Genomic DNA, 13,762 nt, shown 5'->3' with positions numbered 1-13,762 from the left:
CAACTTCTAGAAACAAGCAGAACACTTTGGGAAATTTTACTTTGGAAAACATCCTCAACTCCAAAAAGAATTCAGTAGCAACCCTTCAAAGGATCCATTTCCATTGGCATCGATCGGCAGTTATTACCTGGTTAATGCGATGGGCCCATTGTATAAACCGGGAGTCTCCAACCTTGGCAGCTCTGAGAGCTGAAGTCCACCAGTCTTAAAGTTGCCAAGGTTGGAGGCCCTGCAGGCTCTAGAGGACGGATGGCCGGAGGATTGCCAATCGGCTGGACCCTGGTTGGCTTGCTTCAGAGCAGTGGTTTTCAAACTTGGCAACTTTCAAACCGGGGGACCCCAGCTCTTAAATCCCTCAGCCGGTGCTTAAAAGTTGCCAAGTTTGAAAACGCCTGTTTAGAGCAGGGGGTCTCCAAGTTTGCCCACTTTTAAGACTTGCAGGCCTCAACTCCCATGGCTGGCTGAGGAATTCTGGGAGTTGAAAAATGGCTAAATTTGGAGAGTCCTGATTTACAGCATCCCACAACACAATAGTAATAATAATAATAATAATAATAATAATAATAATAATAATAATAATAATAATAATAATAATAATAATAATAATAATAATAATATTTCTATACCGCCCTTCTCCCGAAGGACTCAGGGCGGTGTACAGCCAATTTAAAAACACAACACAACAATGATTAAAAATTAAAATAATTAAATAGATTTGGCCAATTTAAAACCCCAAAAATTTAAAATACCCCAATTTAAAATTATGTTGCTAGCCCGGCTTGGCGGAATGGATGGGGTGCACTTAATTTAATCCCCTGAATTCCCCTGCATTCCGGGTTGTCCTCGAATTAACAACCACAATTCAGCCCAAAATTTATGTTGCTAAGTGAAACATTTGTTCAGTGAGATTTGCCTCATTTTACGACCTTTCCTGCCACAGTTATTAAGCAAATCACTCCAGTTAAATCAAAAACACGGTTAAGTGAATCTGGCTTCCCCATTGACAGTGCTTGTCAGAGGGGATCACGTAACACCGGGACGCTGCGACCGTCATAAACGTGAGTCTGGTCAAGCATCCGAATGTAAATGATGTGACCGCGGGGATGCTGCAAGGGTCATAAGTGTGAGAAACTGCCATAAGTCACTTTTTAAAGTGTGCCATTGTAACTCAAACAGCCCCTAAATAAACTGTTGTAAGTTGAGGACAACCTGTAATTCTCTTCAAGGGGGCTGCCCTGGAAGACAAGGTGGGGACCATCGGGGGCTGGGAAGAGAGTGTATAAAGGTCTACAGGCCCCTTGCTGACCAACACTGGCCGGTTCAGTAGAACCACACCTGTCCCACAGGTGGAGATGTTTAGCTGTTGATGGCTTCCTCCTCGGTTTCTGGAGAGCTTTCCTCTCCCCCCATTCTACCTGGCCTAGCAAGAGAGGAAGCTTTGGAGGCCCACCTCAGAGGAGGTCAGAAGGTCAGCAGCCAGAGACTGGGACCACAGTATGAGGTCAAGGCGGCCACCCAACCGTTGCTCCTTCAGCCGCCGGTGCCCAGCCATCTTCTCCAGGGCATCTTCTCCAAGTGGTCTTCTTTACCGGGTCTAGCGAGGAGAAGAATGGTCCAGCAACCCCCCCACCCCAAAAAACAAACCCTCATCGGAGAGCTGTAACAGATTAACAGAGTTGGAAGGGCCCTTGTAGGTCATCTAGTCCAACCCACAATGCAACTTCTGTTCCGTTGGTTGATTGTTCTCACTGTCAGAAAATTCCCCCTTATTTCCAGGTTGAATCTGCTTGATCAGAGATGGTTTTCTCAGGGGGAAACAGCCTGGTCCCCAGGTTTCATCTGCCCCCATTTTTGCCCCTTTTTAGGACAAGGGGGAAAATGGACCTGCCTCCATAATGCAGCATCCAGCTGGAAAGAGCCCCTCGGGTGGTAGCTGCACCATAGTTTTTATTGAGAGCATTTCAGGGGCTTTATATTGAGTGGTTCGGTTGTGACTTTGCGGTGGGCTGCGGTTTTATTCTTTGATACACCTGTGTGTAAATCAGGGCACAAAACTGACTTCAACCTGGCTGGATCCAGGTAAGCTTTTTGGGGGCCTGAAAATTCCCCAAATGCTTGCTTGCTTTCCCTTCTCTGGCAGTTAAAGATCCAGCCAGAAGAAAGCAAACAGCGAAGGAAGGGGTGCTTTCCCTCTGCACCTGGCTCGTGGGTGGGCTGGACCCGAATGTAGGTAGATTTGTGTGTGTGCAGGTGTGCATGGATGGAAGCGTGGAAATTTGAGAAGGAGAGAAGCAACCTGGAATGAAGGAGGAATTTCCTGACAGGGAGAACAATTGACCAGTGGAACTGCCTGCCTCCAGAGGTTGTGGATGCTCCAACACTGGAGGATTTTTATTTATTTATTTATTTATTTATTATATTTCTATACCGCCTTTCTCCCGTAGGACTCAAGGCGGTGTACAGTCAAGAAAAATATTAAATTCTTAAAAATTTTAAGAAAGGACTGGACAACCACTTGCCTGACATGGTAGAAGGTGTCCTGCTTGTGTAGGGGGTTGGACTAGAAGACCTCCGAGGTCCCCTCCAACTCTGTTATTCTATTTACTGCCTGGTGTTTGGGCTGTGTCCGAATGTCTGTTGTGTGTTTGCGTGTGTGCATGCATGGAAGTGTGAACTCCAGCCGGGATCCTCCTCCGCCCCCATTACTAGCTGAATCCCATTCCAGCTCCTTTGCCCTTAAACTAGCCCGACCCCCCCCAGGGCTCGACCCCCAGAGCAGAGCATCTCTGGGGCCGGGGGTGGCTGGGTGGCACGGCTCTGCTGCTCAGCCGTGCGCTGCCCCTTTAAGAGCTCCCGGACCGTGGCTGAGCCCTGCGCCAAGAGCAGCTCAGCCGGCCCGGGTGCAGAGGGTGACTGGCCTGAGGGCAGAGCAAGTGGACGTCCGGGGCTCCCCCACACCGGCCCAGACCGCTCCCGAGAATGCTCCGCGTCTTCATCCTCCAGGCCCAGCAGGTCCAGACCCCGGACACGGACATCAGTGATGCCTATTGCTCCGTGGTCTTTGCAGGTAAGAGGGAGGGAGGAAGGAGCATGAGTTGGCAGCCCTGGCAGAGGCTGGGACCCCTTTGGGAGGGAGGGAGGGAGAGAGCCTCTTTCTTTCTTTCTTTCTTTCTTTCTTTCTTTCTTTCTTTCTTTCTTTCTTTCTCTCTCTCTCTTTCTCTCCCTCTTTCCCTCTCTCTCTCTCTTTCTTTCTTTCTCTGTATATTTCTATTGCTGCCTGCCTGCCTTTCCTTCTTTCCTTTCCTTTCCTTTCCTTTCCTTCTCTCTTTCCCCCCCCTCTCTCTTTCTTTCTTTCTCTGTATATTTCTATTGCTGCCTGCCTGCTTGTCTATTTCCTTTCCTTTCCTTTCCTTTCCTTTCCTTTCCTTTCCTTTCCTTTCCTTTCCTTTCCTTTCCTTTCCTTTCCTTTCCTTTCCTTTCCCTCTCTCTCTTTCCCTCTTTCTCTTTTTCTCTCTTTCTCTTCTTTCTCTCTATCTCACTATCCAATTATAGCTATCTGTCTCAATCTATCATCTGTCAATCTGTCTGTCTCTCTCTCTCTCTCTCATTTTTAAACTGCTCCTCTCTCTCACAGAGGGACTCTGGATGATACACAATAAAATATTAAAATAAAAAAACAGTACATAAAAGTTAAACTGTTGAGTTGGGGATGATGAAATCGCTGTGAAGAATGAGCTGAAAAGCCAAGCTGGGGGGTTTTGCTCCTTCTACTTCCAGGTTGCAGTGGGTAAGCCAGGCAGCCAGCACACCTGCCCCTCATCTCACCCCACCCCACCGGCTGCCATGGGTCGGGGCCCCCACAGGAGCTGCTCCTCCGCTCGAGAGAGAGGCGGGATTTGGAGAGCCTGCTGGCGTTTCAAGGGTTTGGGGGATGCCTGGCCCAGTGTGGGTTTTGTGAGTTGATCCTGGTTGGAAGAACATGGCGCTATCCCCATCCTTTTGGGCCCCACTGAGTTGAAGGAGGGCCGCAAGCTCCAGCCTGCTTCAGCCAGGGGGGACAGTTTGAATCTCTCGGGGTGGGCTATTCACCCCATAAGTAATCAAGGAGAGAAGCAACCTGGAACTAAGGAGAAATTTCCCGACCGCGAGAACAATTAATCAGTGGAACAGCTTGCCACTAGAAATTGTGGGTGCTCCATCACTGGAGCTTTTCAAGAAGAGATTGGACAGCCACTTGACTGGAATAGTTTATTGCAGTGTTTCTCAACCTTGGTAGCTTGAAGATGGGTGGACTTCAACTCCCAGAGTTCCATAGCCGGCACAGAGAATTCTGGGAGTTGAAGTCCAAACCTCTTAAAGTTCCCAAGACTGAGGATCAGAGGGTGGTGCGAGAAGGAGGCGGTTCGTCTAGATCAGTGTTTCTCAACCTTGGAAGCTTGAAGATGGGTGGACTTCAACTCCCAGAATCCCCCAGCCAGCAGCTACCAAGGTTGAGAAACACTGATCTAGATGACCCCTAGGATTCCTCCCACATCTATGACTCTAAAGCATGGATCACTCCTGGATCCCTGAAGAAACTAGGGAGCCGAGACGATGGTCTGAGAGTCTCTGGAGCTTTTATTTTTATTTTTTTATATTTTAAAACCGACTTGTTGCACAGATGTTCAGACGGAAAAGTTCCTGACAATGAAAACAATTAATCAGTGAAACGAGTTTTCTCCAGAAGTCGTGGGTGCTCCATCCCTGGAGCTTTTTAAAAAGAGACGGGGCAACCACTGGTCTGGAATGGTACAGGGTCTCCTGCTTGAGCAGAGGGCTGGACTAGAAGACCTCCAAGGTCCCTTCCAGCTATGTTTTGCTCTGCTCTGAGTTCAGGAGATGCTCGGAGGCTGTCCCTGCATCACATCCCAGCCAGTTCAGTCGATAAGAATCCTGTCCAGTATCAATCCTGCTATCTGTTGTTATATCCACTGTTATTTTAGGGCATTGTGAGCCTCCCAGGTGGGCAGCAAATAAATTTAATAAACAAAGAAGCAAACAATGAAATAGTCTGGCAGCCTTTCCCTCTTTTCAAGCGACCTTAAAGGGTGGCAGGTGTAAGGAAACAGCCGTGTTGATTCTGTTGATCAGTCCTGACACATAGGAATCTGCCGTGTAGGACGGTGGGAAGCGGAGGGCCCTCTGCACATGCTCGTAGGCACTCTTGCATTGAAAGCGGCAGGTGGACGTTGGCTCGGGGAACTCAGCTGGGCTTCTTCCTTCCTTTCTTTTTTTTCCTATAGGATTCTGAGTGCCGTCTGTCCATTGCAGGAGAAGCCAGAAAAAGTTTATATATATAGTCCAGCAAGTGGGGAGGGGGAGAGTCAGTGACTCAGGGAAGGGATTCATTCATCATGAATCATCATTTCTGTTTGCTGCTCTGCCAGGGAAACTCCAACCTTTAAAGCACAGGTGGTCCTTGACTTATGGCCACAATTCAGCCCAAAATTTATGCTGCTAAGTTATTAAGTGAATTTTGTCCCATTTTACTTTACTTTCTTGCCATGGTTGTTAAGCGAATCACTGCACTTGTTAAGATAGTCCAGGGGTGGGCAATTGTGGCTCTTTTACAACCTGTGGACTTCAACTCCCAGAATTCCTGAGACAGCCGAGCCAAGCTGTCTCAGGAATTCTGGGAGTTGAAGTCCACAGGTTGTGAAAGAGCCACAATTGCCCACCCCTGAGATAGTCACACGATTATTAAGTGAATCTGGCTTCCCCCACTGACTTGGCTTGTCAGAGGGTCCCCAAAGGGGATCAGGTGACTCTGGGGACACCACAACCGTCAGCCCAACATCCTCTGTGGTAGAAGGGAAGGGGGGTTTGAGAGGAGGGGGGAGGAGGATTGTGGGGTCCCTGATGCTCTCTGAGCTTGGCTGTTTTCTTGCAGACGTTTCATGACCCAACTAGGGAACATCATCAGTGCTAGTAAGGAGTGGGGTTTGTTCTCATTTCAGGGTGGACGATGTTGTCCTTTTGAAGGAACTTTCCAAAGCACAAATCCTGCTCTCCTGGAATTGTGAGTCTGGATTGAAGAAGGATCAATTCTGTCCCCAGGTTTCCCCCCCCCCTTTCTTTTAAGGTGCCACCGATGGTCTCCTGAGGATCTTTTGTCCAATTCTGCTGAAGAGAGCGGGAAAAAAAGGAGTTTCTCATTTCATTGCTATGAGTCACGGTGGGCCATGAGGACATTTGGGCTCAGGCCACGGGGGGAATCAGAGCCAGCAGAGGCAAAGGGCTGGTGGAAAATCACCCCAAACGACAAATGTCCGGAGCTCTCACCATGCATGGTGGAAACTTTCTCCTTTTATTGCGCCGTTGAAAGATTAAAGCGGGAATTGTGCATTTCTTTATTGCTGGAGCAAAGCCAGTGGATGCAACCATTGGTGGCAGTGGTGGTGGTGGGAGGCTCCACCCACCCGCCCAGACGTCATCAAAAACACTCTGCATGTGTGCAGAAGTGCCACACACTACCGATAGCGAACCGGTAGCCCCGGGATTTGAACCCACTACTGGATACAACCTAGAACTAAGGAGGAATTTCTGGACAGAACTATTAACCGGTGGAACTACTTGCCTCCAGAAGTTGTGGGGGCTCCATCCCTGGAGGCTTTCAAGAAGAGACTGGGCAGCCATTTGTCTGGAATGGTAGAGGGTCTCCTGCCTGAGCAGGGGGTTGGACTAGAAGACCTCCAAGGCCCCTTCCATCCCTCTTGATCTCTGTTCTGTGTTCTAAACAAGGACGTGGCAGTGGGAGTGTTCTCTCTCTTCATTCTGGATTTCATGGGCTTCCGTCCCCAAATGGTGAGGCCAAGGAAGAGCCTCTTCCTGCCCTGGTGGACCCCCGTGGCCAGAAGGAGCTGTTTTCCCCTCCCAAAGCCTGGTGGGAGATTGCAAGGAAGGAGAAGGCTGATCTCATGGAGGAGAAGATTTGGAGCTCAGGGTTGGAATGAGGGTCCTTGGGGCTCTCGGAGCTTGGTGGCTTTCATTAGCCATCAGTGCACTGATGAGATTACCTAGCTGGGTCATGAAACGTCTCCAAGAAAACTACCAAGCTCAGAGAGCCCCAAGGACCCCACAGTCCTCCTCCTCCCTCTCCCATTACTAACTTAACAATTGCGATTTCACTTAGCCACAAGGGCAATAAAAGTCGTAAAAGGGAGCAAAACTCACTTACACATGTTTCCCTTAGCAATATAAATTCGGGGCTCAATTGTGGTCGTAAGTGGAGGCCTACCTGTTAAAAAAATCCACAAAGCTTTTACCTTTTACGGAGTTCTTCCTTGCTTTCGTCTACGGGTCCTTTTGCTCCTGGTTACGGTTTCTGCCAAACCTCATGACTTCCTATTCAGTTTTTGGGACAGTACCTGCTGTCCCATTTCCTCCATTTCAAACTGACCTGTTATCCAATATTACCTTTCAGGTGTCCCCCTCCCCCCCTCCCTCCCTCCCTCCCTCCCAGGATCCTGTTTCATACTGGGTGATCCACCCCCTCCCTGCCCGGGCTCTATTCATAGCTGCCCCCTTTCTCCCAGGCTGCCCTCTTGGCAGCCCTCCCAGCACCTGTTGCGGGTGATGATGACGGCGCCCTTGGCAAAGGAGCAGGTGGCATTTCTGGCTGGGAGAGGCAGAGAAGGGCCCCCTCCCCTGGGCTCTCTTTTGGTGCCCCAGGGGGGGTCGGGAAGGAGCCCCTGCTTCCTGCTCTCCTTGACTTCCTGGTGGAGAATAACAGAACAGCAGAATGGAAAAATAAAGAAGAACAGGATGGAGAAGAACAGAATGCAGAATAATGAAACAACACAATCCAGAATAACAGAGCTGGAAGGGACCTTGGAGGTCTTCTAGTCCAACCCCCTGCTCAAGCAGGAGACCCTATTCCAGTCTCTTCTTGAAAACCTCCCATGCTGGAGCCTCCACAACCTCTGGAGGCAAGCCGGTCCACTGATTTTAGGTAGTCCTCAACTTACAGCACTTTGCTTAGTGACTGTTCGAAGTTACAACAGCACTGAAAAAAGTGACCTTTTTTCACACTTACGACCGGTGCAGTCACATGATCAAAATTCAGATGCTTGGCAACTGCCTCATATTTATGACGGTTGCAGCATCTGCAGGATCACACGATCCCCTTTTGTGACCACCTGACAAGCAAAATCAACGGGGAAGCCAGATTCACTCAACGACCAGGATTTATTTATTTATTTATTATTTATTTATTTAATTTGTATACCGCCCTTCTCCCAGAGGGGACTCAGGGCGGTGAACAGCCAAAATTAAAAAACATACAAATACAAAAGTTAAGATAATTAAAAAAGAATTAAATCATTAGCTTCCCAATTTAAGACCCCCAAATCCATAAAATTTAAAATCCCAATTAAAAACCATTTAGGCTAGGCCTAGGATGCTAACTTAACAACTGCAGTGATTCACTTAACAAATGTGGCAAGGAAGATCATAAAACGGGGTAAAACTCAACAAATTTCTCACTTAGTAACATAAATGTTGGGCTCAATTGTGGTCGTAATTTGAGGAGTAACAATCTGTAATTGTTCCCATTGTCAGGAAATTCCTCCTTCGTTCTAGGTTGCTTCTCTCCTTGATTCGTTTCCCTCTTTTAAGAGAACAAAGTTTTGCCTTTTTGTTTTCAGGGTCTTGTGTGGCCTCTTTGCTGCTTTCAGGACAGTGATGTAGTAGAAATTTTGTGCACCAACCAGCCAGGATGGAGTTTGACTTCAGGAATAGGATGGCGCCAGAATTTCCAGGTGTTGCTAGAACTTCCCATCTGGCTGGCAGGGTGAAGAGGAAACAGGAAAGGAAAAAAAACTCTGGATGGAGAAAGGAAAAGTTGATGTGATTTTACCAGATGTGGGTCCCAAAGACTCCACGTGCTGCTGAGTTGTCCAGCCATCTCATCATAAAAGGGTCAGAGGAGAACTGGACAGGGTTTGCCTTGTGTGTGAGAAGACATCAGTCATCGATGTGGCTGCTACAGCTTTCCATTGTGCTAATGCTCTGAGTCATTTAACAGAATAACAGAGTTGGAAGGGACCTCGGAGGTCTTCTAGTCCAGCCCCCTCATTCAGCAGGAAACCTATACCATTCCAGACGAAGAGCTCTCCAATCTCTTCTTAAAAACCTCCAGGGATGGAGCATTCACAACCTCTGGCGGCCAGCTGTTCCACTGATTAATTGTTTTCACTGTCAGGAAATTCCTCCTTCATTCCAGGTTGCTTCTCTCCTTGATTACTTTGTTTCTTGTCCTGCCTTCTGATGCTTTGGAGAATAGCTTGACTCCCTCTTCTTTGTGGCAGCCCCTCAAATATTGGAAGACTGCTAGCGTGTCCCCCCTGGTCCTTCTTTTCTCTAGACTGGCCAAACCCAAATCCTGCAACTAGGCTGTTAATAATCTTAGTTGCACTTTTTCGAAAATCTCAACACCTTTTTTGTAATGTGGTGTTCCAAACTGGAAGCAGTATTCCAGATGTGGCCTTATTAAGGATTTATAAAATGGTACTAATATTTTACTTGATTCTGATTCTATGCCTCTGTTTATACAACCGAGGATCGTATTCGCTTTTTGGGCGGTGGCTGCACACAGCTGGCTCATGTTTAAGGGATCGTCCACTAGGACTCCAAGGTTCCTCTCACAGTGACTGTTTTTGATCCAAGTTTCACCTAATCTGTATTTGTACCTTTGGTTTTTCCTGCCTTGGTATTCTTCACATTAAATTTCATGTTGTTGGATATGGCCCATTGTTCAAGTCTGTCAAGATCTTTTTGGATCCCGAGCTTGTCTTCTGAGGCTATTCCTGCCAGTGTAATGTTGTCTGAAAATTTGATGAGTTTTCCTTCTATTCCCTCATCTAAGTCATTAATGAAGATATTGAAGAGTATTAGGCCTAAGATGCAATCATGTGGTACCCTGTTGCTTCCTTCCTTCCATGTGGATGTAGTACCATCAAGGACTACTCATTGAGGACAGTTTGTCAGCCAGTTACAAATCCATCTGCTGGTGATGCTATCTATCCCACATTTTTCTAGCTTACCAAGAAGTAGGTTGTAGTCTCCTTTGTCAAATGCCTTGCAGACAGGGCCGGATTTAGATGAAAAGAGGCCCTAGGCTATTCCACTTATGAGGCTCTTTCACCTATAGTGAAAGTGTAATTTTAATTTTGCTAACAATTTGAATGTAGGCCCCTCTTGATCTTGAGGCCCTAGGCTGAAGCCTAGTTAGCCTATAGGAAAATCCGGCCCTGCTTGCAGAGGTCTAAATATACTATGTTCACAGCATTTCGCTGGTCTACTAATTTAGTCACTTTGTGAAAGAATGAAATAAGATTGGTTTGGCATGATCTGTTTTTAACAAACCTGTAGTGGCTTCACAATTCACAATTCACAAGGCAGAGCAGAAAATGTTGTATTATTAAGCACCAAGTTGAGTTTCAGGCATATTGGGGGGGGAAAGTAACATTTCCAGATCTTTATGATAAGATCCCCTTGATTATGTAAAGATCCATTGTGATAAAATGTATTTTGGGAATTGTTGGGTTGACTGGATTTTGGATATAGAGATTAAAATAGTATTTCTCAACTTTAGTAACTTGAAAATGTGTGGACTTCAACTCCCAGAGTTCCCCAGGCAATTCTGGGAGTTGAAATCCACACATCTTCAAATGGTCAAGATCGACAAACACTGGATTAGAGAGGCAGGATTACATGGAGTTTTGACCTCTAAATTTTTTCCATTTTTCTAATCTGGACATTGTGATGTGGACAGTGAAACTCAAACAAAGGTTTCATTCCTAGTTGCCTTACCTGTTTTGACATGGTGTGATTAAAGTTAGGACTGTCCCCACCTGATATGTGAAAGCTGGTTGGGTGACTTTGGGCCAGTCCCTGTCTCTCTCAGCCCAGCCCACCTCACAAGGTTGTCGTTCTGGGGAAAATAGGAGGAGGAAAGAGTTTTGGGATGTTTGCCACCTTGAGTTGTTTACAACCCCCAGCCTTGGCCTTCTGAAAGGGCTTGAAAACCTGGGGGGAGGGGGTGTCCCATTGTGGAGGTGGTTAGTGGACCAGGAAGAAGATCCCGCCTGTACTCCAACAATGCATTGGTTCTTTTTATCCAATCTAATATTAATTCTAATGTTTTCACTTGTTGATGTCCAAAGTTTTAATGATTTTTTTAAAAAAAATTTGATTTATATGCCGCCCTTCTCCAGAGACTCAGGGCGGCTTACAATGCGTTAAGCAATAGCCTTCATACTTTTATATATTTTTTATACAAAGTCAGTTTATTGCCCCCACAAACTGGGTCCTCAATTTACCTACCTTAGAAAGGATGGAAGGCTGAGTCAACCTTGAACCTGGCAAGATTCGAACTTACTTTAATTGCAGACAGCTGGTCTTAAATTACAGTGCTTTTAGTCTGCAGAGCTATCCAGGCTTTAAACAAGCTATCCTTGTTTTATTCTGTGATTTAGGGTATTATAAGCCCCTTGGTAGAAAGATGGGAGGCATAATCAATCAATAAAACAAAATAAGGCAAAATGCAATTCAATACAACAATAAAATAAAGTAAAATAATAAAATAATAAAAATAAGATGAAATAAAATAATGAAATAAAAAATAAAATAAAATAAAAATAAGATGTTAAAATACAAAAATAAAATAAAATAAAATAAAATAAAATAAAATACATGCCAGGAGCAGGAATGGCTGGAGGGGGGGGGCGGGGGAGGAAAATGGGGCGAGGGGGGCACCTGGCAATCTGAAAACCGGAATTTTTCCGCCGGGACCGCCTGAGCATCCCTGCTTGCCAACCTCCGAGCGCCGCCTGGTGGGATAACGCAGTATTGCCGGGACGCCTCCTGGTCCTGATGCTGCGCGTCGGCCGCGAGGGAGCGGAGCGGGGCGGGGCGGGGCGGGGCGGGGCGGGGGGGGCGGGAGAAGGAGGCGCTCAGGGCGGGGCGGGGCTGGCCGGGGCGCGGACGGTCCGCTCCGCTCCGCTCTCCTCCTCCTCCTCCTCCTCGTCTTGCCAAGAGCCGGGGCAGCGCCGCGACTGCAAGAGCCATGCTCCGCTGCCTGCTCCAGCGGGCCTGCAGCCTGCCCGGCTCAGAGCGGGGCGACAAGCGCAGCGACCCGGTGGCCAGCCTGACTTTCCGAGGTGAGTCGCGACCCCGCAGCACTTGGCGCCCCGGGGGACTCCGTCCTTCTCCGGGACGGGCTGGCTTGCGAAGGGCAGCAACTAGCGGGCATTCTCTCCGGGTTGTATTACGATTCGTTCCCTCTGGACTCCAAAGCCCATCATCTCGACCAGGGGCCCTGCCGGGTGGGTGGGTGGGGGGGAGGAAGGGTGAGAGGAGGGGAGCCCTATGAAACGAAAGTTCGTTTTAATGGGTGCCGATTAGCGTACATTCAAAGTGACAATAAAGTTAGTCGAAGTGGCATCCCAGCAGATGCTTGGAGGGCTCCAGGTTGCAGAAGTGGGTGATGGACCTGTCAATCAGTCAGTCAAGAACTTTGATTTGGCTCCGGGCCTTTGCTGGTCTTGATCTTTTCATCTCTTTTTAGTAGTGACTTGATTTCCTAGGTGGTTCTAACTTTTGACTGGGAGCCGCTCAGAGTCGGTTGGAAGGTGGGCAGCTCTATAAATGTTTTAAATAAAATCAGACACTCATTCATTCAATCAATCAATCACATAGATACCCTGTTTTGCCTGTGCTATGGAGGGACGGGACGGGAGGGTGAGAGCAGCTGATAGTAAGGAGATAGTAAGAAGAAGGCGCTTCTCCCTCTTCAATGGACAGAGTAGGGGGGTTATGCCAAGCCTCCTACCTCCTCTTCCCCCTCCCCCTCCCCCAGCTGCCTTCTCTGCTCCAAAGAGGGCCATTGAATTCTCCCACGAATGCTGCCACCCGAAGGCTGTGCCCCATGGGTCCTGCTAGAGAGCAGCAAGTGTGCATGCAGGCAGCAGGTGCCGTTGTGACTTGTGCTGGTATCTTTTATGGATTTATGGAGCCCTCCGCCTGATGGAGTCCCTGCCCTCCCTCCTCCCTCCTGAGCCTCTCAGGGTCTGGTCAAAAAAGAGAGTAGCCATGATATGGCCATCATAGCAGCCATGATGGGGCCATCGAAGCTCTGAGGGGTTCTTGGTGCTCTTTGAATTGGCTGTTTTCTTGCAGATGTTTCATTACCCAAAGTAGGTAACATAATCAGTGCTAACTCTAGCCCTGATGATGTTCCCTAGTTGGGTAAAAAGAGCCTTGGTGGCGCAGAAGACTAAAGTGCTATTAAGTAGCACCAGCAATTACTGCAAGTTCAAATCTCACCAGGCTCAAGGTTGACTCAGCCTTCCACCCTTTCGAGGTAGGTAAAATGAGGACCTGGATTGTGGGGGCAATAAGTTCACTTTGTATAAGAAAGAACACCGCTTAGGGGGCCCCGAAAGCCCTACTAAGCAGGTATATACAAAAGTATGAAGGCTATTGCTTAACGCATTGTAAGCCGCCCTGAGTCTCTGGAGAAGGGGGGCATATAAATCGAACCAATAAACAATAAATAAATAAATAAATAAATAAATAAATAAATAAATAAATAAATAAATAAATAAATAATGAACCGTCTGCAAGAAAAAAACAAAAACAAGCTCAGAGAGCACCAAGGGCCCCTCATTTCAACCCTGAGCTACAAATACTTTCCTTGATTGGCATCAAAGCTCTGCATGGT

At 47.5% G+C, this 13,762-nt stretch overlaps 1 protein-coding gene across 10 annotated transcripts in view; it reads left to right on the top strand.

The window, feature by feature from the left end:
- The first annotated feature begins 2,794 nt into the window (after positions 1-2,794).
- DYSF (dysferlin) overlaps positions 2,795-13,762 on the top strand; it is a 124,840-nt gene continuing 113,872 nt past the window's right edge. For 4 of the 10 annotated variants that reach the window (XM_087874426.1, XM_060682320.2, XM_087874424.1 and 1 more), the window contains exon 1: positions 12,070-12,200. In XM_087874426.1, the coding sequence (XP_087730552.1) occupies positions 12,107-12,200 (94 nt within the window). In that variant the 5' untranslated portion in view covers positions 12,070-12,106. Of the gene's footprint in view, positions 3,068-11,994; positions 12,201-13,762 lie in introns of those variants that run through there. The other 6 variants (XM_087874428.1, XM_087874423.1, XM_087874427.1 and 3 more) reach the window with 4 other exon arrangements.

Source organism: Pantherophis guttatus, chromosome 8, assembly GCF_059756535.1.
Source record: "Pantherophis guttatus breed Tessera chromosome 8, ASM5975653v1, whole genome shotgun sequence".
In the NCBI taxonomy this organism is placed as follows: Eukaryota; Metazoa; Chordata; class Lepidosauria; order Squamata; family Colubridae; genus Pantherophis; species Pantherophis guttatus.
The sequence above is the reverse complement of the archived record's forward strand: the minus strand, read 5'-3'. Positions and strand labels throughout refer to the sequence as shown.